This window comes from Channa argus, chromosome 14 (assembly GCF_033026475.1).
Source record: "Channa argus isolate prfri chromosome 14, Channa argus male v1.0, whole genome shotgun sequence".
NCBI lineage: Eukaryota > Metazoa > Chordata > Actinopteri > Anabantiformes > Channidae > Channa > Channa argus.
Genome location: NC_090210.1, coordinates 8,665,807 through 8,692,778, shown reverse-complemented (window position 1 = coordinate 8,692,778; position 26,972 = coordinate 8,665,807). Strand labels below are relative to the sequence as shown.

General features: G+C 37.9%; 3 protein-coding genes across 8 annotated transcripts; 2 read left to right on the top strand and 1 right to left on the bottom strand.

The window, feature by feature from the left end:
* The first annotated feature begins 599 nt into the window (after nucleotides 1-599).
* On the top strand, nucleotides 600-7,553 carry lrrc8da (leucine rich repeat containing 8 VRAC subunit Da). Its single transcript, XM_067475737.1, has 2 exons — nucleotides 600-978; nucleotides 4,107-7,553. The coding sequence occupies exon 2, from the start codon at nucleotides 4,109-4,111 to the stop codon at nucleotides 6,665-6,667; it is 2,559 nt and encodes an 852-aa protein (XP_067331838.1). The 5' UTR covers nucleotides 600-978; nucleotides 4,107-4,108; the 3' UTR covers nucleotides 6,668-7,553.
* A 144-nt stretch (nucleotides 7,554-7,697) lies between these two features.
* On the top strand, nucleotides 7,698-14,295 carry LOC137098964 (uncharacterized). Of its 5 annotated transcripts, none has more exons than XR_010910687.1 (11): nucleotides 7,698-9,504; nucleotides 9,796-9,911; nucleotides 10,167-10,254; nucleotides 11,054-11,513; nucleotides 11,691-11,757; nucleotides 11,967-12,033; nucleotides 12,301-12,448; nucleotides 12,587-12,647; nucleotides 12,830-12,868; nucleotides 12,959-13,048; nucleotides 13,881-14,295. XR_010910687.1 is itself a non-coding variant. In XM_067475749.1 (11 exons), exons 1-11 carry the CDS (start codon nucleotides 9,416-9,418, stop codon nucleotides 13,899-13,901), a joined length of 1,338 nt encoding a protein of 445 aa, XP_067331850.1. In that variant the 5' UTR covers nucleotides 7,698-9,415; the 3' UTR covers nucleotides 13,902-14,295. The 5 variants fall into 5 exon arrangements, 3 of the variants coding, with proteins under 3 accessions (XP_067331850.1, XP_067331848.1, XP_067331851.1); XM_067475749.1 differs by having other exon boundaries at nucleotides 12,738-12,868; XR_010910688.1 differs by lacking the exon at nucleotides 13,881-14,295 and having other exon boundaries at nucleotides 12,727-12,868.
* On the bottom strand, nucleotides 14,111-26,849 carry znf644a (zinc finger protein 644a). 2 transcript variants are annotated; one of them, XM_067475736.1, is made up of 6 exons: nucleotides 26,752-26,849; nucleotides 19,812-22,296; nucleotides 18,514-19,104; nucleotides 17,502-17,627; nucleotides 16,530-16,632; nucleotides 14,111-15,253 (listed from the first exon to the last, which is right to left on the bottom strand). In XM_067475736.1, the coding sequence occupies exons 2-6, from the start codon at nucleotides 22,291-22,293 to the stop codon at nucleotides 15,058-15,060; spliced, it is 3,498 nt and encodes a 1,165-aa protein (XP_067331837.1). In that variant the 5' UTR covers nucleotides 22,294-22,296; nucleotides 26,752-26,849; the 3' UTR covers nucleotides 14,111-15,057. The 2 variants fall into 2 exon arrangements, with proteins under 2 accessions (XP_067331837.1, XP_067331835.1); XM_067475734.1 differs by having other exon boundaries at nucleotides 26,691-26,820.
* Nucleotides 26,850-26,972: the final 123 nt, after the last annotated feature.

Here is a 26,972-nt window from a genome sequence, read left to right as displayed (position 1 = left end):
TGATATTAATTACTCTGTATTAAACTACTTGGCAGCACATAAATGTGTTTAATTATCCCTCTCACCAGCTGCAACATTAGTGAAGGGTACACATTTAATGCAATAGCATAATTCCTATAGTTTTACGTAAGTACACGTTTACTTTTATTTATGGAACGTTTCTAATGCAGACTCACTCCCAATATTTAAAAAACTGATGAAAACAGAACTCTTCCGCACCTTCCTATGCACTTAAATCTATGAAAACTCTGATAGGACTTCGCTTTGATGTTTTCTCCTTGACTTAGATTTTTGTTGCCTTGTACCTCACTTGTAAGTCGCTTTGGATAAAAGCGTCTGCTAAATGACTAAACGTATAATGTAAATGTAAACTTTCACTTATGTTCTATTTCTACACTGAGGTAATGACACCTTTAATTAAACAGAATATCTGAGTTCTTCTTCCACCCCTAGCAACAACGACAATAGGACAGTGAAGAGTGTGGACCGGACACACACTTTTAGTGTGAAAGACTGACTGTAGGTGTCTTAATAGATCCGAAACTTCACTTCCTCTCAGCACATCTGCTGTCTGTGTCGCTGCTGTTTCCGTGTTTCGCATACGCCGTGAATGCAGCAAGGCGGTGTCTTCGTCCAATGAGAGGCGCCCATAGTGGCCACAACAGCGGTCCGTGCGGCTCCATATTGGATCTGCTGCCCTTAAATATTTGTTGCGGTGGAGTTCTACCTGCGCATATTGTCCATCGTACAGCGGGGTCTTCCCCGCGGGCTGAGCTATGAGGGACGAATCCGAAAAACAGCTATCGACACACAGCTCTGAGCAAATGTAGTTCAAAGCTTTGTTTCACAGAGCAGCGTCGTTCCCGCAGTTTTTAACGGGGCTGAGAAATTAGGTTAGATGCGCACCTGAAGACCGGGGCGAGAAGTGGCATGCAGGCAGAAGAAGACATAATTGGATTTCAAGAACACCACGCTGCAGTAAGTTTTTCCATCCATGTTTTTATTTTCTTCATTGGCCTTTTTGAGATAATGTTTTCAAAGGTTGGTAATGTGACTGTTAATAATTTAAAATGTGGCCGTAGATACTGGTTCCAGTGAAAAAGTCGTTGACTAGCTGCTGTAAATGTTTAACGCCAGAACACACGCTGATCCTCAGTTTAACATGTTTCAACAAGTCACCTGACCAAAAGCCAACTTACTGCGCAGCTCCTCGCCTGAGGGCACAAATCTACTCCCGTCAACCGACTTTGCCTCAAACTAATAAGGGCACACGGACTGAAGTAGATAAACCTTTCCAAGTAAGAAGACAGAAGTCTAGGGGACAAGGGTCTGCTTCCACATAAATACACATGGGCACTGAAAACCTTCACTGACAGACAGGTCCAGAGTTTTATCATGCAGATGTAGAAATGTGCTGTTTCCTCCGGGAGGTAGTCCGCTTAAATTCAAAAATGCCAACAGGTCGTTTTTTCCCCTTATGGTTTACTTGGAGCCTGCGTTTTACTCTCAGATCTCGCTTTAGTGTAGTTCGCATAAAACGGTGTTTCGCCCATCTTTAACACTTACAGATTCACTTATTTTCAGTACCACGCAGCACACTCGGTCGAGTTTAATGTACAATATTCCACATGTTCCTCCACACAAACACGGGGACAATTATCATACAGGTTTAACCAGCCTCACAGGAAGAGCACACCACCTTTCCCCCTGCCCCCACAGGCCCCCTCCTGGGACTCAGTGGCGCTGGGCGACGCCCTTAGTGCCCCCACGCACTAAGTTGGATCATTTATTTATTTATTCGTACCCTATGTGGTCGTGTTACTTCCATCGTGTGTGAAGAGACTAATTATAAACCACCAGGGAGAGACTATCAACAAGTGCATTTTCTAAAAACACTCAGAAATATCAGTTTGACTATATTCTTAAGTATGTTGGCAACACACATTTCTGTTTTAAAAAAGACATTTTATTTATTCCACAAACTTGTTTCCTTCTAAAAAAATAACACAAAAGAAGTGGCCATATAAGCAAAATATAACCCTAATGCTCAATGCAGACACATGGTGTCAAAGGGAGCAACATTCACTGTTGCCTACCACTCCAGACTGAAATGTAGCTGACTGTTAAATGTAGCTGACTGTTAAGGCCATCTTCATGGCAGACAGTCTGCCTGTCACAGAAGGAAAAGCACAGGTGTTAATAACATTAATGATGCCACTGTTATATTCAGGTCTCCCAGTATGATAGTGAGACAGCACTTTATCAGGACCCTGTAACTGAAGCAACTAAATGGAAGTAATGACTAAATGACATGTGCATCTCCCACTGTCACACACCAAAATATCTCTTTTGAAAAAAGTACCTGTTGTTATGATATTATTATATCTTATATAATATGAAAAATTACAACACTGTGAGAAAACACTCACCACAGTAAAAGAAGACAAGACTTTCTCATGACAATACATTAATTTGGTTTATCACTTAACTGAAAGTTTCCAATATTTGATCGTTTAAAAATGGAGCTGTAAAAAGTGTTTGAGAAGGTAGGTTAAAAGTGAAATAATTAACAAAGTTAATTATTCCATTTTTAAATTACCTCAAAAATATTGAAATGACACTTTTTTTACCCCTATAGTTAATCATTTACCCCCACCTTTTCTTTCTGAAACTGCTGCTTGTTTTCCCAGTAAAACTGCTGCGCAAGAGTTGAATTTCTACATATTGTCACAATACATTTAAAAAAACTATAATAATTCTATTGTATAATTAGAATTGCAGCGCTAAAATATGCGGGGAGAAAACTCTGAAGCTTCCAGAAAATTCTAAAGTTGAAATGTTTTTATCTTTTTACACACAGGAGCCAGTTGGCTCCTACTTGATAAAAATGCCATTCATACCACACAAGATATATCAGACATATACTCTTCTTCAAAACACTAAACTTCTACCCAATACTAACAAAATATATCATTTTTGGAGTCAAGTCCAGTCTGCAGTTTTTCCAAAGGTACAGATAATAATTGATGTAAGTATTTATTCAACACCCGTTCTTTTATTTATTTTCAATTAGAAGCAAGAACAGATGAAAGATGAAACATTAAATGCACCTGATTCATAAATGCTTCATCCGCCAAATAAAGAAAAGAAAAGAAACATTTTGCAGGGCTTTACTTAATGAAACATTCTCATGCCAAACATCTCAGTGAGTTAAGATATTTGGCGTACATCAAAGGACTGTGCACTGTTCCAGTATCAGCTGGTTGTAATAGGTCTGGCTTTAGTAGAGTTTTGGCTCAGCTCTTAAACATCATTCATTTTATTATGGAATTAAACTGGACTGAAAGGTGAGAAAAGAAATTAGCACTTAACGATAAAGTGATCGAGCACATAAAAACTCCGGAGCTTCACAAGCTGTGCCTTCACAGTCACATACCATTTACAGCTCAGGGTTAAATTTGTTACTCAAGCATCTTTGTCAGGGAGTACAATGTGGCTCTCCCTTCTTGGCAACTTGCCACAAGTTTGATCTAGAATGATCAAACTTCATGCTGAAATTGTGTCCTCTAGATACTTGCATTATGTGTTTCTGTTTCCTGAACAATTAGTCATGACAAAAGCACACAGTGTTGGAAGTGAAGTGAAAGACTTTTTATTCTTAGCCCTTATGAATATAAACAGATGGATTATGGTAACTTGACGCAAGGCTGCAATTACAGATTGTTTTATTTATAGATGAAATGGCTAATTATAGATTAAAATTGTCTAGTATTTTCATTATTAAATGAAAGAAAATGTGTCATTTTCATAGAGCCTAGGTTAACTTCTTCAGTTGTCGTCTTGTAAAACCAGCTGTGCATCGAAGATATTCTATTTACAGGAATAAAAATCAGTAAATCCTTACAGTGGAAAAGCAGGAACCAGACAATGACTTAACTGACCCTCAGAATAGTTGCAGGTTAATTTTTTTGCAACTTCAATCAAGTATTTGACAAATCATTTCAATTTTAACTCCAAAGGTAAATTTGTACTGTATAGGTAACATTAGTGCCATAGAAAATCAACAAGCAACACACTATTAACTGACTCTCCTCCATTGTTTGCAGCAATGTTCACTCTTACTGAGGTTGCATCCTTGAATGACATCCAGCCGACGTACCGCATTCTAAAGCCATGGTGGGATGTCTTCATGGACTACCTGGGGCTGGTCATGCTTATGCTGGCTATCTTTGCCATGACCATGCAGATCACCAAGGACCAGGTGGCTTGCCTTCCTTGTCTGGAGGACCCAGAAGAGGCCTCAGCATCTAAACCTTGCTCGTTTCCCCAACAGAGTGCACAAGAAGCATCCTCATCGGTAGCCACCGGGGCCCCTGTGGTGAATACTGTCGCATATGTTACAAAGGACTTACCGGACGAAGCCGTCCATGAGATCCACGTAAGCCGTCAAAAAACCGCTGTGGTAGCAGAAGAATATGTCAATCAGCCTCAACCAACAGGCATCAAGACCAATCTGGACTTTCAACAATATGTGTTTATCAACCAAATATGTTACCATGTTGCATTGCCCTGGTACTCTAAGTACTTTCCATATCTCACTCTCATCCACACCATTGTTCTTATGGTTAGTAGCAATTTCTGGTTCAAATACCCCAAAACCAGTTCAAAGATCGAGCATTTTGTTTCTATTTTGGGTAGATGTTTCGAGTCTCCCTGGACTACAAAGGCTTTGTCAGAAACAGCTTGTGAGGACTCAGAGAACAAACAGAGGTTCACCGGCACCTCCTCGGTACAGAAGCAGACATCTGTAGAGGGAAAGGATGAAAATACAAGCATCACCTCGTCCACCCCCATGCTTGGGCGGACGTTTTCTGCCGATAAGGCTGTTTTGGAGGTCCCAAGTAGTATGACAATCCTGGACAAAAAAGACGGGGAGCAGGCCAAAGCCTTGTTTGAGAAAGTGAGGAAATTTAGAGCTCATGTGGAGGACAGTGATTTCATCTATAAACTTTACGTAGCTCAGACCATTGTCAAAACTGTCAAATTTATTTTGATATTGTCCTACACTTCGACATTTTTGGCTGAAATTAGGTTTACACACAATTGTAAACCTAAAGTGGAACAGCTAACAGGATACAGAAATTTCTACTGTACGCACAACATGGCTTTCATGCTAAACAAGCTTCTCATTACCTACATGGCTTTGATTTTGATCTATGGGATGACATGCTTGTACTCTCTCTTCTGGGTGTTCCGTCGACCTCTAAAAGAATACTCATTCGAGAAGGTCAGGGAAGAAAGCAGCTTTAGTGACATTCCTGATGTCAAAAATGATTTTGCATTTCTCCTACACATGGTTGATCAATATGATCAACTCTACTCTAAACGCTTTGGTGTCTTCTTGTCCGAGGTCAGTGAAAACAAGCTAAGGGAGATCAGCCTCAACCATGAGTGGACCTTTGAAAAACTGAGGCAGCTTGTGACCCGTAACGCACAAGACCAGCAGGAGCTGCACCTTTTCATGCTGTCCGGACTTCCGAATGCAGTGTTTGATCTCACGGATTTGGAAGTGCTTAAACTGGAGCTGATTCCCGAAGTGAGGTTCTCTGCAAAGGTCTCCCAAATGACATGCCTGCAGGAGCTGCATCTTTGCCACTGTCCTGCCAAAGTTGAGCAGACAGGCTTTGCTTTCCTCCGTGACCATCTTCGCTGCCTCCATGTCAAGTTCACTGATGTTGCTGAGATACCCACATGGGTATATTTGCTAAGAAATTTGAGAGAACTTAACCTAATTGGCAACTTGAGCTCTGAAAATAACAAAATGATCGGTATAGAGTCCATGAGAGACTTGAGGCATTTAAAGACGTTATGCCTGAAAAGCAACCTCACTAAAATTCCCACAAACATCACAGATCTTTCACCACATCTTATTAAGTTAGTGGTACACAATGATGGCACAAAACTGGTGGTACTAAACAGTCTGAAAAAGATGACAAATCTAGTTGACCTGGAGCTGCACAACTGCGAGCTGGAGAGAATTCCCCACGCTATCTTCAGCTTGGCCACCTTACAGGAGCTTGACCTGAAATCTAACAGTATCCGGACAATAGAGGAGATCATCAGCCTCCAGCACCTCAGGAGGCTGGTGTGCCTCAAACTGTGGCACAATAAAATTATAACCATCTCATCATCTATTGGTCAGGTCAAGTCTCTGGAGACTGTCTATTTCTCACACAATAACCTGGAGTCACTGCCTCTAGCCTTGTTCACTCTACCTAAACTGCGGCACTTGGACGTGAGCCACAATTCCATCACTGTGCTCCCTCCAGATGTCGGCCACCTTCAAAACCTCCAGCACTTTGCCATTAGCTCCAACAAGCTTGAGATGCTGCCCAAGCCTCTGTTCAGATGCACCAAGCTCAAGGTGCTGTGCCTGGGGCAAAATGCACTCACTACTCTGTCAGAAGCTGTGGGTCAACTGGTTCAGCTCACTCAGCTGGAGCTGAAGGGAAACTGTTTGGACAGACTGCCTGTTCAGCTCGGAAACTGTCGCTTGCTGCGCAAAAATGGCCTGGTTGTGGAAGACCATCTCTTTGACACACTGCCTGTGGAAGTTAAGGAGAGTATCAACCGAGATAACAACACATCCTTTACGAATGGCCTATAGCACAAAAGTCACAGCGCAATCAAGCTTGTTTAACAGAAGAAGATTAGACTTTTACTATTGTAGAATCCATAAAAATGAACATATTTTCTCAATTATTTTAGTGGCACATATCTTAGATGTATTTAAACAATAGTGATTGTTTTTCTTGTTGCTGAGTATGTAAATTATTCAGCAGTTTTTTATTTACCATTTTCATAGCTTTGAATAATAAAGATTTATAGTTTAGCTTTTTTATGTAGTACTCTACAGACCAAATTAGTTTGCTCTGATGACACAGTATGTAGTTTTGTCAATATTGTTTTAGGTACTCAGGTATAACCATGAGGAACAATCTTTTGCCTTAACTGCTGCTATTTTTTACACTGATGGCTTTCACCAAAACAAGGCCAAATATAAATATTTGATGTTTTGCATTGTTCCTTACTTGGTAGTGTCTAACATTTCCTGAAAGGAAATCTTGATTTTCCTTGGTGTCTTGTAGCAAAGTTTTGAGTTGTGAATCTCAGGTAGAGACAAAGCACCAATAATGATCCTTTACTTTAAAGTTGTGAAGATTGTATACTAAGGCCTATAGTGATTCATTTGCACAATGAAAACCAGATGATGTAATGATCAGTGAATGTTTTTTGTGATAACATGACCTAAGATGAAAATTACCCCATAAAGAGGAAATCTGATGACTATATTTTCAATCACCTTTTAAAATTTGAAATCTGATTTGTGTCACAGGTAGGACTGATTTGCTTACATGCCAGAGTCATGTAATGACGACAGAAGCATGTCTGCCTTTGTTGTTCTCTCTGTTTTCATGTGTAGGCCTATATGCTCTGATCATATGCTCAAAGTTCACACTTTTATGGCACAATAAAACAAGATTTTAGATGGAGCCTGAAAATTAGTTTTCATTTCAAGTGCACACCAATGAATACTACAAATGACATGGAAATGCAGTTATTTTAAGCTGTAAAACTTAAAAGAGCATCAATGCTCGTGTGGTATTTTAAAGAAAATCCACAACTATGCTGTAAAAGAAAATCCTTTACAGGTTTGAAACCCACATATCTTGGACACCAGCAGATTTATCTCCAAAGCTATGGTGTCCAGACTTTCTGTCATGCCCTGGCCAAGTTGGAAGCATAAAAAGTATTGCACTCCTCCACCCACACCTGCACAGTACAAGTACATCTGCACAGACATTTCTATTTATTTTCCCTCATATTAAAAGAGTTTCTATCTATTGGTGATGGGAAATTTGATGTTCTAGCCAACCATAATCCTTTTTCTTGTTCCCAAATAAAACCAATCTGAAGGCTCTGTTTCAGAGCAGAAGTTTCATTGAACATTTACCCGCTGCAAAAACTTTCCTGTAGTTGTCTGTCTGTACCAGAAACTTTTGCAGGTTTTGTTCTTGTTTCCTGTTTGTGCAGGTTACCTCACATAATCCACCATTTTTTTCACAAGATGGCTACTGTTAACATGATGAAGATAAATGTTTTGAATTTACTGATCCACATGATCCTGCACATGCCAAAGATGTATTTTTCAAAGACCATTCTGCTCTCGGTATATGGGTTGATTTTAGACAATATCATTTTCTTCTGTGCCTTTGCTGAATGAGGCAGATTATATTCATATTTATTCTCAAACAGAAAATGTATTCATAGGTTTCAACATAAAGGTTTTATCATACTTTATCCACATATTTGCAGTAGTTTATCATCCCAGTAGACCACCTCGATCTCAGAATGCAGGCCTTGTGGTTCCCAGAATTTCAATTGGTAGAATGGGAGGCAGAGCTTTTAGCTATCAACCAGCTCCCAGTTCTGATTCGGGAAGCAGACCCTCTCTACTTTTAAGTCTAGGCTTAAAACCTAGTAAAATTTTATTTTAAATATATGTAATTTGTATATTTTTGACACAGGTTAACAAATAATTGAATAAAAACAACTAATTTCAATGATATAGTTTGATAATGTGCCTTAGTGATACAGGTTTGTAAACATTTTGAATAAAACTACCACCAGACAATGAATCAGAGCCCTGTGGCCCAGTGTAACGGTAAATTAACCAGCCTTGTTATTGTGCTTGGGAAGTTTCTTTGTACTATGATTACACTTACAGCAGATATTTTGATTCTGGCTGGTTTTTCCACTCCCTGCTCCTTGTTCCTGTTATGTTAATACTACAGTCTAGGTCATAGGCTGGATTGCAGAAAGTCTGCAGTCTTGTGCCAAATGCCAAAAACCCAGGAGAGACATAAGCATTACTGCTCTAGTTCCCACCCTGAAAGCCAAACAGGAATACAAGTCTGGTGGAAACACCTTTTTTCATTTATCCATTTTGCTGTGGACATGAATTCCCCACAGATTACAAGATCCGCAGATCCTTTCCTTTTACACTATAGAGGACATAGAGGAGGTTTGCTGGCACCGACTCCATCATCTGTTATCAATTTTGGTCTGACAGCTACTAAATTTCATGAAGGCATTGCTTTGTGAAACCTGCACACTGACATGCCAACTGCTGGCGTGTAAGTGACATGCACGGATTTGGAGACCACAGTTGATACTGTATGTCATACAGGTGTATCATTCAAACTGCAGAGGAGGTCGGGATGAGGCCTGTCTTGTTACAGAATGCTGCCATCTGTCGGCGTGCGTGAGTAAATATCCGTCAGCCAGCTCTTTGTGGGTGAACTAGTTGTACTTTACACTCATGCTAACCTAGCTGCTCCTGTAAAGCGATTTAATGATGCACCGACAAAATAATGTTCCTTTCAACCCAGCAGCAGTACCGAGAGGAGCTGCTCCAGTGTACACACCACAGCTGCCTGGACGGTAACTCTGACACTGTCTTTACGTGAAGTTAATGGTGTGTTCAGCGTTAGTTTATATGAAGAAGTTTCGCATTTACCACAGCGATCATGTTGGATTAGGACTAGCTAGAGTTTGCATGCATGCTATCATATTATCCGATGTTTAAACACCAACTCTTTAGATATAAACAATGTGTGTGTGTGTGTGTGTGTGTGTGTTTGTGTAGCTTGAAGCTAATAGCAAAAATAGCTAGGCTAACTGAGTTTAGTTTCTGCTATGTGGATGCTAGCACTGTTTTCTGTGGTTAAACAGAGTACCACCGGACTTCATAGAAGCCATGAAACTGATTCAAGCGAAACCAGGAGAAAATCCAAACATCAGGACACCTGACATGGCTGCTAAGACACTGCAACTCCAGAGGCGTCCAGGTATCCTCTGAGGACATTCAACACCTCCTTACTAGGCCATAGCAGTGGAATTACATATTTAACTTATATATCCGTTTAGACACTTTCTGTAGTGTTCCAGTTACCCTCTGGGATTGATGGGGCAGTCCTAGAATGGCAGCACCTGCTTTTGTCTGTGTGTGTAAGCAAAATTGTAAATCGCTTGGTCTGTCAAAGTAGAAAAGCACCATGTATTAAGTCTATAAATTGTTTACACTGCAATCTTTTGGATTCTAGGACCCCCTGTTTATAGGTGGAAGTCTTCATTCAAACCAGTCAATGGAGACGACAACTCCGAGGACAAAGGCACAAGCAGTTCAGAAGGGTAAGTCAGCAAGGCTGAAGTCTCGATAATCAATTTGTAATTCCTACCTGAATGTTCCTTAGGTTCCTTGAATAATTTCTGCATTTCACTAATGACTCAAAACACATTTGGTTTCAGAAAAAATTGTTCTCAGGCAATTTAAGAGATTTTGTGGTCATCACAAATTTTCTTCTACATTGATTTTTTTTTTTTAATGTACTCACCAAATTAATGATTGGCCCCGTATGTTATTAACAAACCACCTTTTTTTCCAGGGGGAAAACACAAAAGTGTGACTTGGGAATCATAGTGGTTTTATCTAAACAAATAAGTAGTTGTAAATGATGCAGAAATTGATTGAATTTTTATATAGAGCATAGATTAAATATCAAATATGCAAAATAAGACTGCATTTAGCCCAAATGACCTAATGAGCCTCTTGAGTTACACTTGTGGAAAATTTATGTCCTGCAGAAATGCCTGCCAATGTGTCAGTGGAAGAGTAATGTTTCTACTGGTCACTATCCAAGATGCCCCACATGTGACACTTGTCACGTGGAGGCCTAAAATACTCATGTATGGGCTGTGTGAAGGTGACCTGATTATGTATTATTCCAGGTGGACCTTGAGAGGTGGCAGGAAAAATGTAGAGTCTCACTGAGACTGCTTATACAAATGGACACATTTTACAGCCTCTAAGTACTTTTTTCTTATTTTCCTTTTTTTTATGCAGATCACACTCTTATTCTCTGTGATCTACTGTCGATCATTGTAAATTGCATGTAACACACTCTCTGTGATCTTGTTCGTGCTCCCTTAGGGTTGACCTTTATGATCCTTACAACCCCGTATTCTCAGACTCTGAGCTTAAGATACCACAGAAAAGAGACAACAATCACTGCCTATCTGATCAGGATAACAACCTGGGACAAAAGCGTTTGCCTCCAGGTAAAGGCTGCCTCAAAAAGAGCCGGTGGGATTGCTGTCCGCAAGGTGGCCTACTCTTTAGCCCCGAAATCAGATCCAGCGACAATCCAGCTCTCAATCCAGGTCATACACTTGCTGATAGACTAGCTTACAGCCCAGGCACTGAATCAGTTGACCGACTGGAATATAGCTCCGTAGGCAGACCTCTGGACCAAAGGGTCTGCAGTCCTGACAGGAGTATTCATGGCTTCTCCACACAACAGTTTCAAGCATCTTTTGGAGGACAAAGGACCAACAAGGAGGAACGGATAACAGCGCCAGATTACAGAAGAGATGTATCAGCAATGAAACAGGTATTAGAAAAGTTGTTTTTTGGATTTAGTTTTAAAGTTTTAGTTCTGTGGTTACACTCAATCTTTGGTTTTTGATGAAAATAAGATGGTTGTACATTGTGACATTTGAACAAAACAGGTACCTTTGTATTTGGAGTGACATTACTGAGACAGTCAGTCATTTCTCTCTTTTTTTAGATGACCACTGCTGGTAAATTATTGTCTCCCAGGTCGCAGCAACATCAACTGGGGCACATAGAAACAGGTCGGGTTGTGACACTTTCTTTGGTGTTATAGACCATTATTACATACAAGAAACGCAATTTCACTGATTACATGCTTTAGATCAGCATCTTAAGAGTATTGTTGGAAATCTAAAAAAAACTAATACTGTGTTTTTATTGATCAAAGTAGAACTTCATTTTGGCCATGTTCTTTTGAACCACAGTTGATTTGTATAATATTTCTCTGCAGGACAGGACCACAACCAACTCCCCACAGAGATGACAAGGAACAGCAATAAAACTATTATTATGGACAAGTAAGCTTCAAGCATACTGATGATTTTTGAAAGGCATAAAGTAAACAGAGACTTGGAATGTATTTTGTGTATGCAGATTTACCTAAAAGTTGTACAGGTTTTTATGTATGCTTATAATCTTAACTTTTACATTGTTTGTTTCTAATGCATTGAGTTTAGAATCTTTGGGTTCTTATTCTGATATTAAAAAGTAACTCAAAGAGGCTTCCACTGATATTGATGTATTATATATTATGCAGCACTGTATGCCTTTATATTTTCTTGTAGGAGCCCCATCACCTGTGATCTCTGTGATGTTGAGTTGCCCAATGGGCAGGAGCTGGAAGATCACTTGGATAGCAAAAGTCACTGGGACACAATGGAGCACATTCAACAGCAGAATAATTATGATGATCTGGCCATAGCCTTTCTACAGGTAAGACGGTACAGAGTATGGATGAGTATGTCCTTTTGAGAGTCCTTACGTTTTCATCACTCTCTGTGCAGCAGCCATTTCTCCACCTGTTTTTTGTTTCAACCTAAAGACATTTGATTAAAATTGTTTTTCCTAAAGGAAGTCATGATGTACAAAGGCCGTCAGTGCGGTCGAGCTATAGAGGACAGCGCTCTTCAAGGTAAACATATTTGAATAGAGACAAACAATTTGTGTATTGTCCTAACCCCTATTCCAGACTTATAAAAGCCTAAAATCAGATACTTGTCAGCTCTCCAGGAAAATGACCATATGATAAAGGTGGAAATGTTTCACTGTGCGGCTTGTGATATTTTTGTATCCACATCGGCATCCTCTGTGCAGACTCACATTACTTCTCAGAATCACCTTTCCAAAACAAAGGTAACTCTGCTTTTATGTGGAAGATTAACATGGATTAAATAAACACTGTTTCTTTTTCATTATTTTTGAATGTTTCCATTCTTTTCACAGGAGTTTGAAGTGCAGCAGAGACGATCTTGCCTTGCCAAAGCTGAAACTATAATGAAGGAGCTGAAACCTCAGTTTGAACACTTTATAAAGGTATTTGGCAGTAATGAACATAATTGAAAGTTTGTGAACCCCCTAAGAAATGTAACTTTAACATGATCTTACAGGTAAATATGGGGAACCCAATTAAATTAATTGGGGAAAAAAATAACGTTGGAGGAAAAAAAACATATTCCTCTTTACTATTGAAATGACCCAATGTTAAGTATTTGTGTGGCAAAAGCATGAGAAGCTCTAGGATTGTCAATGAATTTAAAGACATTCGAGCCAGGTGTTTCAGTCAGTGGGATGACTATCACATGGAAGTCTGACTATAAGGCCCTTATCATTTTAATAAAAAAAATGTGGGTCTCCACTATCAAAGTATGATCAGGTGTGTTAAAATGTATTATGAAGATCTTAGAAGAAAAACTGTTGGTGCTCAGAAGGCTGAAAAGAGCTGGTCACTCACCATGACTCACCTACCAGGAAAGTGGCTAATATCAATGTTGTACTGCTGTAAACCACAATGCAGTAAATGTGTGATGCTTCATCTCAGCATATACATATATAATGTACAATATGCTATTATAAAATATCAATACAGTCAACATTACTAAATGTTTGTGCTAATAGAAAGTCAACATTTGACATTTGTTTTCTGACAAATAAGCATGCATTGCACATATAAAAATTGTAAAAATACAGGAAAAGGTAACACAGCATTTTATAAGTCTTATTTATGGGGTTATTGCTTTAAATATAAGGTATAAGATATAAGATCGTACTCTACAAAGCTATTGTTAATGACTAATTAAAGTGGATTCCACTTGGCTACACTGAGCTCTTCAAATGCAGCTAGTGAATAATGATTTTTTTTTTTCAGGGTGGGAGCCCATTTGAATGACACTGACTTCTGAAAGACTTCAGCATACTATTTACACTCAGACTGTTTCCTTTAGGTCAATAATAGTGGTCATAAAACAGCAGTGGGTGGGTTTAGAACCCAAACACACATAAATGCTGTTGACACCTGAGAGTATATTGCTTGGCCTGTTTATCTGATGTAAGAATAAATATTAGCATCATGGTTCCAAGTTTGTTTGCACAGTATGATTTTTTTTTTTTTTTTTTTTTTACTTTTGGTCGCGTGTTGTCATTTCATATTTTATAAGTCTATGTAAGTTAATAACTACAGGGCTTTCAGGTTTTTGCCATTTGGCTACCTTGAGAGAATAAAACTATTAATTTTGTCAATACAGATTCAATTTTTGTATGTGAAAATAAAGAAAAGCCAAACAGTTTCTTTGCTTTTATTTAGAACACAAATGTTTTAAGTATTGTATCTGTGTGATATAGTACATTTAAAATTAAATTATTTCAAAACAGTATATTTAAACATTAAATATAGATGACATGTATGAAGGGCATTGTCAGCACAGGCTGCACATGTTAGGTCTTCTTAACCACTTTCTGGTTTAATCTTTTATTAGAAAACAATGAAGTTACTGAAATAATGTAAACACTTTCAATGCATAACAATTTCATAGACATTATTCCTTTTGTTTATAGAGAGCTTTCAGGTGTCATAATTTTCAGTTGAAATACTCATCTCAGTAACTCGGTAGCCTGAAAACGGAGATCGGGATTTTGAACATGTAAAACAAAAGAAACAATATTCTATGCATTTTATAAATGTGAATATTGATACAGAAGAGAGGTGCTCCCAAATGTTGACAAAAACAGACTCAAACCATGAGAAATCTGAGGTAAAAGTTGTCTTCATTTAGAAATGGATTCCACACAACATTACTGCATAAAACAAGAAAACAGTCTGTCCACATGGAATTGTTTTCCAAAAAATGGACCATGTAAAAACAGAAAAAAGGTAACAATATCCAAAATAATTTTTTTCATTTATCCAAATGTCCACACATGTACAATATCTCCTTCGTTGAGCATTATTGTACTTTTGGCCAGTATTTCATTGACTTAAAAAAATGAAAGAACATCCATTTTACATACACACAGTCTAGTGAATTCTAAAAAGGTCCCCATTGGCTTCATGAGGCAGCATGTGTGGCTGTCAGAGAGCTGTCTTGGTCAGTCTTGAGAGTTGGGGGGTCTGTGGGCAGTGAGGTGACCTCTACCATGCCTAAGCCAGTGTGAGGGACACCGGTGTTCATAATGTGTCTCTGTAAATGTTTGATCCAGTCCTCCTGGACCGATAAGGGACCCTGGAAGACGAGGTCACAGAACCTATGAAAGGAGGAGAGTGTGATAATACAAAATGTGTCTAACAATGCAAAAGTCATATTTTGCACTCGTTTCTACTTAAAATATATTACTCTTTAAAAAAGAAAAACAACCACATTGACACTAAATTGAATGCACAGACTATTTTAAGACTCCTGATGTTTCCATAAAATATGCTAAAATTAAAAAGTTGATTGAAAGAAAATTAACAAGACATTTTGATAACCATTAAATCTTTGATACATGACTGCCAAATGCTTCCCATATCAGACTTCTCAACAAGTGAGGATTTGGCTACTTTTATGTTTTGACATTGTAAACAAATTTTATTTGGCCTTTGGACTATTGGTAGGACACAACAGATGAAGCCTACCACAGTGAAACCAGGTCCCTTGAGCTCTGCAGTTTGTTTCCAAATATATGCTAGTTGCCAACAGAAGCTAAATAGATGATAAGAAATGGTCACTATTCAATAGCAATATATTAAACTGGATTAAATGATGAATCAATTATAACTGTAAGAGACTGATACATTGACTTTATATGCAGTTAAAAAACCAGGCATTACAGGCACTTCATCCAAACTCACGAATGCAGACAGTGTTTGAACCAATCTCGGTTTTAGGAAACCCAAATTGATTCATGTTCTGTTGTCTTTGTTGCGCTGATTTTTGTTTTGTGCATTACTCTGAGATATCTGAAGTATTATTTTATTGATTCACAAAATCCCATTCACAAAATTACATATAATACATTTTTATCAGATTTTTACTGCATGATAAAAAAAGAAATGTTTTTTTTTTTACTGTTTTCGTTGGAGGACTTTTGTTTTAGTCAAAGTTTGAGCAGACTTAACTAAAAGACAACAGAGACACCGTCTCTCTGTTTAATATCTCTTCTTTTGTTTAGCCCTTTTACTCACCTCCAGCTTTTAGTCATGTACATGCAAGCTTGTAAAAAGATGATTACAAACCTGCTTACATGGAGAAATTTGCACTCTATAGGAGAATCTAGTTAGGGAAATCAGGCTGACTAGATTTCCTGTTTACATTTAAGAAAATTTACTTACTAAAGAAAGAAGACTGTACCCTTGTCAATGAAGTCCACGTAAATGCACCAATTTGAATTCCATATATAATACAGTAAGCAAGACAGTTCTTCCTCCCCTTTATTTTTATTTATCTTTTTGTTAGCTAACGTTTACCTCATAACGCACATGTAGAATATTCTGATGTTCAGAGAACCTGTCTTTAAATTCATTAAAGAAAAAAAACATTACCTGCAGGTGAGTCTGTACATTTCTTCTGGAGTTTGTAGTAAAGGTAGTGTCTTCTTCTTTGGGCCAGGCCTCGAGCGCTGTCTCCTTGCTTTACAGTCAAATGCTACAATATAAATATTTCCTTTTATTAAATTTTTTTTAACCATTAGTTTTCAGAGCTGCCTCTAGATTGATATGTTATCAAAAACTATGGTTTGTATTTGTATTGTAAACATTTGTATTTTTAGTTTACACTAACACATTCTCACAACATAATCTAAAAGTTCAGTAAATCATTTTTTTTTTATATATATATATTTATTTATACTTTATTCATACTCTGGTTTTGTCTCAGCTACAGTATAGTGCAGTTACGACTCAAAGCTCAAGACAAACTGTTACGGTTTGATGATCTGTGCTTGCAGGAAAACTAGAACTGAAGACTTTCCGCCACAATCTAAATCTTTGTGTCTCACTTGCTGATGCCGTTCTAGATTCTTACCTTGGGGAGGACACAATCACTGATTACACTAAAAATAACCATGATTTGGGTATCACAACCTATTTTGGTACCTAGCTAAGGAGACAGTTATGGCTTTATCCGCTGAAGTGCAATAAGAGACCAAGTGACTTGTTCATAAATTGTATTATCAGGACTCGGTGAGAAAAAGTATGGTAAGTAAGGTATAAATGGTCCACCCTTATACAGCACTTTCATTATATAGCGCTCTCTCTCTCTCTCTCTCTCTCTCTCTCACACACACACACAGAAAAATAAATACTAATTTTAGCTACTAGTGTTACAGTAAAGGTATTTGTCATTTTTTTTTTCAAATTTAAGAATGAACTCAACTCTTCAAGTATTTGGATCCTTTGCAATAAATTAATATGAATTACTGGAAAAGCAACAAGAATATTTTTTTTTTAAAATCAAGACTGTTATTGTGTATTTGAAGAGGATGGGTTTTTTCGTGTTTTTCAAATGGCACTTACTGGTTCCCTCAAGTAATGCAGTCCTTTTTCGTTTTGCATATGCCCGGAGGTGATTAGACAAGCTAACGCCGCTGTGGAAAGTTGCATTGCAATGGATGCACACCTTCCTGTTGAACTCCCCTTTTTCTGAGAAAAAACAAAACAAAAACAAAGACAAAAAGCAATAGGGTGCTCTTTTAGTTGTTAGCTGCAATAAGAATTTTAGGACTGGAATTACTAACATTTACTTCCTTTCTTCCTATCACGACATGCTCTGTATCTGTTTTATCTTGTACAATTTTGAATGCTATTAAGCTTATAAAAAACCTTTGAACACTAATTTAATTTGTGATGTGCAGCATACTCTGGAAGTAAATGGGAAATCTCGTTGTACGACTCTATGCTGATGACATCTTATTTTAACAATACATAAAATCAAATGATTAGTACTCCAATGTTTGCATAGAACAGCTGCTCTCGTTGTTAATGTCCTTAATTTGTGTCAAATACTTGTCAGCTTTCTAATTTAAACACAAATGGGATCATGCACCTAAGGTTTAAATATTCCTTTAAATAGTAGTTTTATTCTGTCAATGTTAACTAATATCATATTTGAATATAAAAGTTGGCACATCATCCTGTCACGTTTACAGACTGATTTTCTAATGGCTGATGTAATGTTTTAAACATTAAAACACTAAAAATAGTGTTTTACTCTGGACACTGCATGACCCTTTGCTTTTTGTCTAAGTTAAATAAGTATCCCCTACAGTACATTAAAGTTAAATGTAAGTACGATTTAATTGTTCAAATAAAATTTAACAACTGCAGCTCTCACAGTTATGAATTATGCCTGGTCTTTAAATTTCGTTAATAAAACGTCCTAAACGTAAAACCTCCTTTTTAGTTAGGGTTCTTAAAATATATCAACAGCCAAAACTATTCTTAATAACAGTCAGTTCATCACAGAGCTGAGAGAGTCTTCCACTTCCTGTTTATCCTGTCTGGTGAGTAATAAGAGTTAATTACTTACCGAATATGGAGTTTGGCAGTGAAGATGCAACTCTTGATCCTGAACTGTGCTCACTGTTTGAAGAAACTGTTAATGTGTTCCTTGATTGAGAAGACCCCTTTATTCTGGTATCTTCTTGACACTTCCTCTTTTTCAGAATTCCTATCAAGGCAGTTGTGCCTGAGAGTGAATTTTTAACATCCAACCGAGTCTCTAGTTCATGTTTTTCAGATTCCACTTCTACTAAAGATAATGTGGGCATTAGTGGTTTGGCATCAGTGCAAACTCTTTGAACAGAATTACTTTTTGGGATTCCAATCGGAGACAGCGTGAAACGGCCAAGACTAGACAGCTTTGGTGTAGCACCATATTGAAAATGGTTCCGTTTCTTTCCCAGAATTTGAAGTGCCCGTTGAAACTCCTTCTTGTCACGCATCAATTCTCGGAGTAAAAACAACGGGGATTTGTTCTTTGTTGCAAAGCTTTTACCAAGCTTTTTGAGGTGGCCTCGTATGTGGTTGGACTGTCCAGTCCTGTTATCAAATGAGTCTCCACATAATGGACAAGAGTGAATACTCTTCACAGTATCAGTATCTGACTCCAGTCGTAGTGCTGAAAAAAAAAGTACGAAAATTTTAAATTAAAAAAAGTAAAACTACAACATCATAAATTAGAAATCTGTATTATGAGAGAACATAAGGAAAACTACTGTGCAACAACTTAGGTCTCTTTTTGCTGACCTGTCAATTACCAGTCAAGACAATGCTGAATTTTGCAAAAGCCATCTCAGATGTGGCTACATAGCTAAAAATTGGTTAAAAGAGCGTTTTCTTAATGGCTACAATTTTTTCTGGGGGCAGAAATAAAACTGAGTGCTCTCATGCCTCTTAATTTAAGAATGAAGCACATAACTATATTAGGTAATAATTAAAGGATAATTTCAGTCATTTTCATTATTTATATTGTCCACAATCACCATACAGATGTCTGCAGGCTGACAACCAATTAAATGCGACTACAGAATTCATGTTGGTTGGACAATATGATTAATTTAGAAAATGTCACAAGTTATCCTTTAAGTTCCCAGTAAATTGATGGACTTGTAGTAATAGTTTTACAGTTATATTTCATCAAAATAAAAAAGACAATTTGGTTTATTAACGACCTGTATAAATGTGTGACCCCTGGTTGTTCGCTCCCTCAGTGCAGTTTTATGTAACGGTGATACCACATTTCTACCATGAGTTTAGTATTGAAAAAAAAAAATAAAAAAATCTGTTTTCCCTTAACAAAAGAACATGCCACTAGTACTGAAGTACCTTTTTTCAATCGTCGGAATGCTGAAATCTTCCGTCTAATTCGTGGCCTCCTGTCTTGAGAAGCCACATGCTCAGGAGGCACTACGTGGCGTGCATTATAACTCAGTCCAACCCTATGAAGGTGACCTCGAACATGATTGGACAATCCAACACCCGACTCAAAAACTGCGGGACAGTATGGACAATTCTTGCGGTCTGAGTCCAACTCTGGCAAGTCATCTGCGAAGGATTCTCCGAGTGGTATCTGGTGGGAATCAAATGGCTCTTGAAATACTTCTGTTTCTATGCATTCTTCTTTGATTTCAGGGTCATTCTGTTCTTGCTCTTCTGTCTTTATTTTCTCAAACAGCCTTTTAGATGCCTGGAGAGCCCCCCTCATGGACATTCTTCTGCTATAAGTGTAAATAATGTTTTGTTTTTCTTTCTTGATACCATTGTCAAAGGATTTTATGTTGCCATCTGTATCTTTAAACTGGAAAATGTCTTTGTCGTCATTGTCTTCCAGTTCATCTTGGTTTATTTTCTTGGGACTTGGCAAAGGTTTTGGTAATATGAAGCAGGTATCTTGGTCAGAGGTGTTACGATATGGTGTTGACATCTTCCGTTTAGATGGAGACTTTTTGAGTGTCGACTGAGCTATGTTCAACTTGGAAACACTATTGAGATCACTTTCAGCTGCACTGGAGGTCACCTTATGATCATTTGGGGATAAAGCTGAATCTTCAGCTTTGACAGTCATGGTTCCTGGCAACTGATCCGAGCAATCGTTGTCACTTTTTGAATCCTGAACAGATGTACTGCAATTTTTGCTTTCCGTCTTATGTTCAGCATTCTTCTTCCCATGTCTTTGCCGGGACAGGAGAACATTAATGGATTTGTCAAGCTTTGATTCCGCTAGTTGAGACTTAAAACCTTTCTTAAGCTTGTTATTTTTGAATAAGTCTGAAATGTGACTGGACTCACAAGGTGAAGAAGCTCTTTTAGATGAGATCTGATTTTTTATTGAGATTTTAGATGTAAACTCTGCATCTTCTACAGGACTATTACAAGTTTTAACATGTTGATCTTTAGATGGTTGTGAATTTTTCTCACTAAGTTGTGCAGCTTCATATTCCTCAAACGTTTGCTGATGGCGCCGCAGCAGGTGATTCTTAAAAACATTTTTGCTAAAAGCTCTATAAGAACAAAGGTTACAGGAGAAGGTATTATCAGATGCATCATTCTGGATCTGCTTTTTATTGGTAATAACAGTGTGCTGCATAATATTATGTTTCCTAAGATCATTCTCACTCATAGTCCTAAAGCTACATTTGTCACATCTAAACTTTCTCTTGTCTTTCTCGTGGGTTTTTGCATGTTGAACAAATGTATTTGGGCAGTTTGTTCCAAATGGGCACTGTGGGCAACAAAGCTTTGCGTTATCCTCTTTTTTCTTGTTATTCACATCTTTGATCTCTTCAGTGAGTCTTGTTCTCTTCTCTTGATGGATGGACATGTGCTCAATAAGTGAACCACTTTGTCTAAAAGACTGTCCACATTCACGGCATATAAAAGACTTTGGTGACTTATTCGGAGTGTCATTATGAGACTTCATATGACGATGTAAATGATGCTCTTTCTTGAAAATTAGCTTACATATAGAGCAAGGGTAACGTGAAACCTCCTCTGAATGAGAATTTATTGTGAGCCTCCCCTTCAATGGTGAAAGTCCATCACTTATATTGTTCTCTTGTGAATTTCTTGCAGGTACATTGTAAAGAATTTCCTTGATGGCCTTTACAGTTCCATTGGAATACTTAGAAACTTTTCCTGTTGGTGATGACTGTGACTTGGAGAACTTCCTTGACTTTCGAACTTTCCTAAGAGGAATGGAGTCTACTGGCCCTTCATCATCAGACAATTCCTCAGAGGACTTGTGGCTCAGATCAGGGTAAAGGTCTTCTGAGGGATCGACCATGACAACCATGTCCATTTTCCGTTTTCTTCTCCTTTGGCTGTTGGTTGGAGGGACCACCTCTTTAGGCTCCTCACCAGGGGAATCAACATGGTTCTCCCACAGGAACTGCATAAATTCTCTGTGAGGGTCCCAGTGAAGGTCACTGGCACTACCAAAATTATCTAATGAGTTTTCTGGCGAGTCTACATCAAAACCCCAAATTCCTGCAGGGTCAATTTCCTGCACAGTTTTTAGTGGAGTGATGCTCTTTTCCTCCTCTTTTTCTGTAGAGATGCTATTACTTTCATCGGCTTCTGTAGCTTGTAGTGAAGAAGGTCCATTTCCAAGACCAACTGGAGACAACATATCTGTGTTTGACAGAACATCGCTTTGTTTTACAGAAGGCTTGCCAAAAGAATCAGTGCAAGAGGACGATTCTTGTGCCATTGTCACTGGCTCTTGCAGGAGTGAGAGTGCATTGATCTCAGGATCTGCATCTTTGTCATCTTCATCAACACCTGTCAGACATGACAATTCAGCTGCCATGACCTGAAAAGGAATGACAAAATCTAAAGTTAACACTGTAGCATCCCATAAGTTAAATTAAACATTTGCAAGTAAAAACTAAATAATTTTAAATTTCAATTATAAATTTCCAATTTTATCTACTTTGTTACAGTGGGATTTTCTGATAGGTTTTTGTGGCCTTGAATGTTTCTCCCCATTGGATTTTTGACTGTGGTTTCAGTTAATTGTATAAAATGATGATGTCAGTTTTTAAGAGCAAAACCAGCCACAAGGTTAAAAAATAAATAAATAAATAAAACACATTAATGGGGGCAGGTCATGAAGTTGCCTGTTAAATGATGCTGGAGGTTTTGGCCAGTTCAAGAAACAAATCTACCAGGCATGTATAAGTATGACATTGCCATTGTGTTGCAGCAGAACAGGTCCAGGTTTTTTTTTGCTGAACCTGTGTTGTTTTGCAGGAGCCTCTTGATATGATTAACACAGCCTCATTGTGCTAAGACACTGGCTTCATTCAAAAGATTAAGGGGCAGTGTTTTCCCTTGCGAACATAACTCATTTGGAATGTTGTTGTAAGGCAGAATTATACTTCTCCGTTGATACGTGTAAACAGCGATTTGAAACTTCACCAGGATATGTTTGTGGACGTGCATGTCTTTCTTATACTTGCATAGTAGATTTATGTATCCACAAAAGGGGGCAGCATCGCATTTAACAAACCTCAATTTGCTGAAAATAAAGAAACAATCTAGAAATGAAATAAAATGCATCTGAAGCGATTCACAATACCTTTACCTCTGTAAAAATAAACACGAATTTCAACAAAAATGGATATGACCGGATGAACGTTTTTCAGACTCCTGCAGGAATGGTTCCTTACCAGGATGCTCTGCTGAGGTGTGGTCTACTGAACTCAACTTTATACACGTTTTCATTCATTGCTCAGATGAGGATGTGACGCATTTATTAGACAGAGAACCACATTGTCCTGTCCTAACAAATCTTTGCACAACACATTTTTGAGATTTGGAAGGCATCTCCGTTGGGTCCTTTGCAGCCCTCGGTAACCCATAATTACCTTTTCTGCATAGGTCTACATCCACATTTACGTGTACTGACTGATAAGTATAATTCCACCTTTACCTGCATTGTCTCAACCATAGCAAACAGTTCAGGAATTCTGCAAACACAACACTGCTCCTTGAAACTATTGAGAGTCGTAGTCTTTGGATGTGTCCCAACTACTATTTGTTTTGGTATTCAGTATTGGCAAGTATTCAAAAAGTAAGTACTTTTATTAAGTCTGTGAAAAAGTGGTATCAAGATACAGCTAGTTGATATGGCCATCCATTTTTTATTTCAGTGTTCTGGGGGATTCACAATTTTAATCAATTTTTCATTCTATATGACCACATAATTTAAAGTGTTTTTTTTTAAACCTACTACCAACTATATACTAATGTCATTAGCAAGGCTGCTATCCTTTTAAATATTGTAAACATAAAGGAAATCACCAGCAGAAGAAAAAAGGCGTACCCATAGCAATTGCATATTGGGCTCTGAACACCAGGAACTTACATTCTGGACTGTCCGTGAATGCACTGTGCAGGGTCACGCAATAGTGCTTGCTAACATGTTTTAACACAGCTTACTGACCAGCAAAGCCAACACACAAGTAGACATCTCCAAGGAATGGTGAAACATGATCAGTCAAAGCCCAAGTACTGCTCCAATTCAAAGTTCACGTGTACAGATCAAGAAATAGTAAGTGCTCTTGCTCCACCAATTTTATCGAGGATGAGCATCTTGTGCTGAGCTGACTTGTGTGGACTTGCAGTAACCAGGTATCCCAGAATGCCTTGCACGCCAACCAGTGGTCTTGGGGGAGATTTTAGGCTAAGCTCAGAGCTGCTAAAAATTTCATCCTAGTACTGCTATACCACCACTTTATTAAGTTTTGTTATTTTCTTTATGCAAGACAGTACCCCTCAAAAGTTATAGTATGTGGTCCATTTATCCAAAGCCACTATGTTTGTGAATTTGGTCGGACATTTTCAGCACCCTGAGAACCAGTTAGCAAAATTAGAGGGGTCATGTCAGCAGTCTACTGCCCAGGGTCTGAGAGAATTTAACTGGGTAATGTCTACTGTCAACCTGAGGGACAATAGGATTTACCAGATCATAAATAAAATGTCATTAGTTGTAGTGAAAAATTGAAGGATACTGGTTCTTTCTTTGAAATTATAATAATAAAATGTTTTGTTATTTTAAATGTTGTGATGCAGGGTAAACAACCCCAAAGCTTTAAAATGTGAGCTTGGCATATGTGGAATTTCAAGACTTCTTTACACCTTCCAAAAATTCATCCATGGCTCACCCTTGGCACACTGACAGGCTGCAAGCTGGTAAATCAGAACAAAGTGGACTAGTGGGTAAGGGGGGGACTTAAAGAGCAGGGAATTTTAACCATCCAAAATGATTTCAGTAAAGTAAAACTACATAACATGGCCACTGCAACCTGTTCCACACATAGACATAATATGAAAGCTGGATATGGCCCCACCTCAATTTTGCCCAGTGGTCACTTTCGGTAATGCAAGGAAAAATTTCCATATGGTTCAACATGCATTTTCTCCAGGGACTTCGGCCACTATTATTAAAAAAAGAGATCTCTGTAAAACTGTTAATGGTACACCTCAAACTACAACCAAGGTAGGTTCTTATTATATTAGGAACTTGTATTTTTATTTAATGGAGGTTGTATTTATAAAACCTTCCCACATCTCATAAAAGTAACCTTTTTGTAACATCTTTCAACTGGGAAGTATATGTAGTGAGTAGGAATGTGCAGACTGGACTATCACAGAAAAACAGTTGGACATGTGCAGCAGGCCTTACAATGTGAAAGCATATGCGGAGACCAGAAACCGTTTTTCATTTATGCATCAAGCAAGTGATTTTCAGTCGAATAACTGTGCACCATGAGTCCACTCTCCAGCTCTTATAGCACGTCCATGGTTCCACCTTATGTTCCCTATCAATATCCATGAATTCATTTTCATAATGGCCCAAATTGACTATGACATACTATCTGTAGTATGTAGCAACACTTCAGAGGAATATATGCATATTTCTTTTGAACAGCAGAATCATCAACAGAATGTTTGTGTAATATAAACACACTGTAGACTAGTGTAATGTGGATTGCAGCTACTAGAAGTTGATATTTTTGGCTCAAAATGTTTAGTCATGTTTAAAATGTCAACAGAGCTGAAACAATTATTTGAACAGAAAATTAATCAGCAACTAATTTGATAAATTATGTTTATTTTCAAGCAGATTTACAACATATTCACTAATTCCAGCTTCTAAATAGTGAGAATTTGCTTGCTACATTTTTGTCTCATTTGATAATAAACCAAATGTTGCTGTTGTTCGTCATACAAAAGTAACCCCTCAGAAGACATTTCAGGTTTTAGGACATTTTGATTGATATTTTTACACGAATTTTTGAGTTTTTAATCTGCCAAATTATTAACCATAATTGACAGAATATTTAACAGATCAATAATTTAAATAATAATGAGTTGCGCCTAAGTGTAAAACATAATTCATAGATGTTAAGGTGTCTTAAGCATCTAGTAAGAATGGTCAATAATTGTTTTAGCAAGCTTCAGCAGTCAGTGTTACCAGTAATCAGTGTTTTATAAGCCATCTTTACAAGCTAATGATACCTTTGTTTTACAAACCAAATTTTGGAATGATGGTCTTTATTTGAACATGTTGTTAAAAATAAACCGTTTCCGAACGTAAATCGTCATTACAATGAGTGTTGTGATCATCAAGCTGTAATGATTAGTACAAAATAAATACAACCAAATGTAAAATATACTTGACAATTAGCTTAGTAGTTAAATGTGGGTATTGTATATCTACAAGGTCGCAGGAGTGCGAGATCTTGGGTTTGAAGGGCAGTAAAAGTGTCATCCCAAGTGATCGCTTCTGTAGCAGAGAAAGGTGTTCTAACACCAGCACGGCAGCACCAAAACTGCAAAAGGATGGACCTCGTAAATGGCTTTCGATCAACGGTTGTAGATTTTGTAGAGCTAAAACTTTCAACACAGTAGTTCACTTATATGCCAATCCACAAAATTTGGGAGACGTTTCCGAACGTACCTACTTTCAGAGCAAGCTGGATTATTTCTACTCTGTTTCGCATGGGTATCGTTTTATTTCTTTGGCGTTTATATCACGCTGAGTTGTTGGATGCTGCTTGCAGGAGCTGCAGACCATTCCATTAAGGCTGTTCCATACCAAAACCTATTCCTCAGGCTAAACTCTAGCTAATGACAATCGTTCCTCGCTACATACTATACAGACACCCACAACATTGCGTAAAAACAAATAAACGTTACCTCTAAGCGGTGTGGATGGAGACAGGAAACAATTTGAACGCTGCATTGAATAATTTCTTACTTTCGTCTTCCATCTATTTCACAGTCGCCATTTTCCGTGGTGGTCTGGTGTGGGCCAGATCATTTCTTTTGGAAGGGCAATGTTACACACAATTTCCTCTTCAGCAACAGAACGGCCAATTACTTTGAAGTTACGTCTGAATATGTACATATTTTATAAAACAGCTGTGGTTCAATGGTTACTCAAGTTATTATATTGTATAATTTCGGTACGTTATGTTA

Bases quoted from the DNA above. Each gene is read 5' to 3' on its own strand.
- lrrc8da (XM_067475737.1), top strand. From the start codon at position 4,109: ATGTTCACTCTTACTGAGGTTGCATCCTTGAATGACATCCAGCCGACG.
- LOC137098964 (XM_067475747.1), top strand. From the start codon at position 9,416: ATGATGCACCGACAAAATAATGTTCCTTTCAACCCAGCAGCAGTACCG. The intron at 11,758-11,966 runs GTCGGGTTGTGA...ATTTCTCTGCAG, and splicing joins ACTGGGGCACATAGAAACAG to GACAGGACCACAACCAACTC. The intron at 12,648-12,737 runs GTAAACATATTT...GATACTTGTCAG, and splicing joins AGAGGACAGCGCTCTTCAAG to CTCTCCAGGAAAATGACCAT.
- znf644a (XM_067475736.1), bottom strand. From the start codon at position 22,293: ATGGCAGCTGAATTGTCATGTCTGACAGGTGTTGATGAAGATGACAAA. The intron at 19,105-19,811 runs GTACTTCAGTAC...TTTTTTTTTCAG, and splicing joins ATTCCGACGATTGAAAAAAG to CACTACGACTGGAGTCAGAT. The intron at 16,633-17,501 runs GTAAGTGCCATT...TTTATATTGTAG, and splicing joins TGCATTACTTGAGGGAACCA to CATTTGACTGTAAAGCAAGG.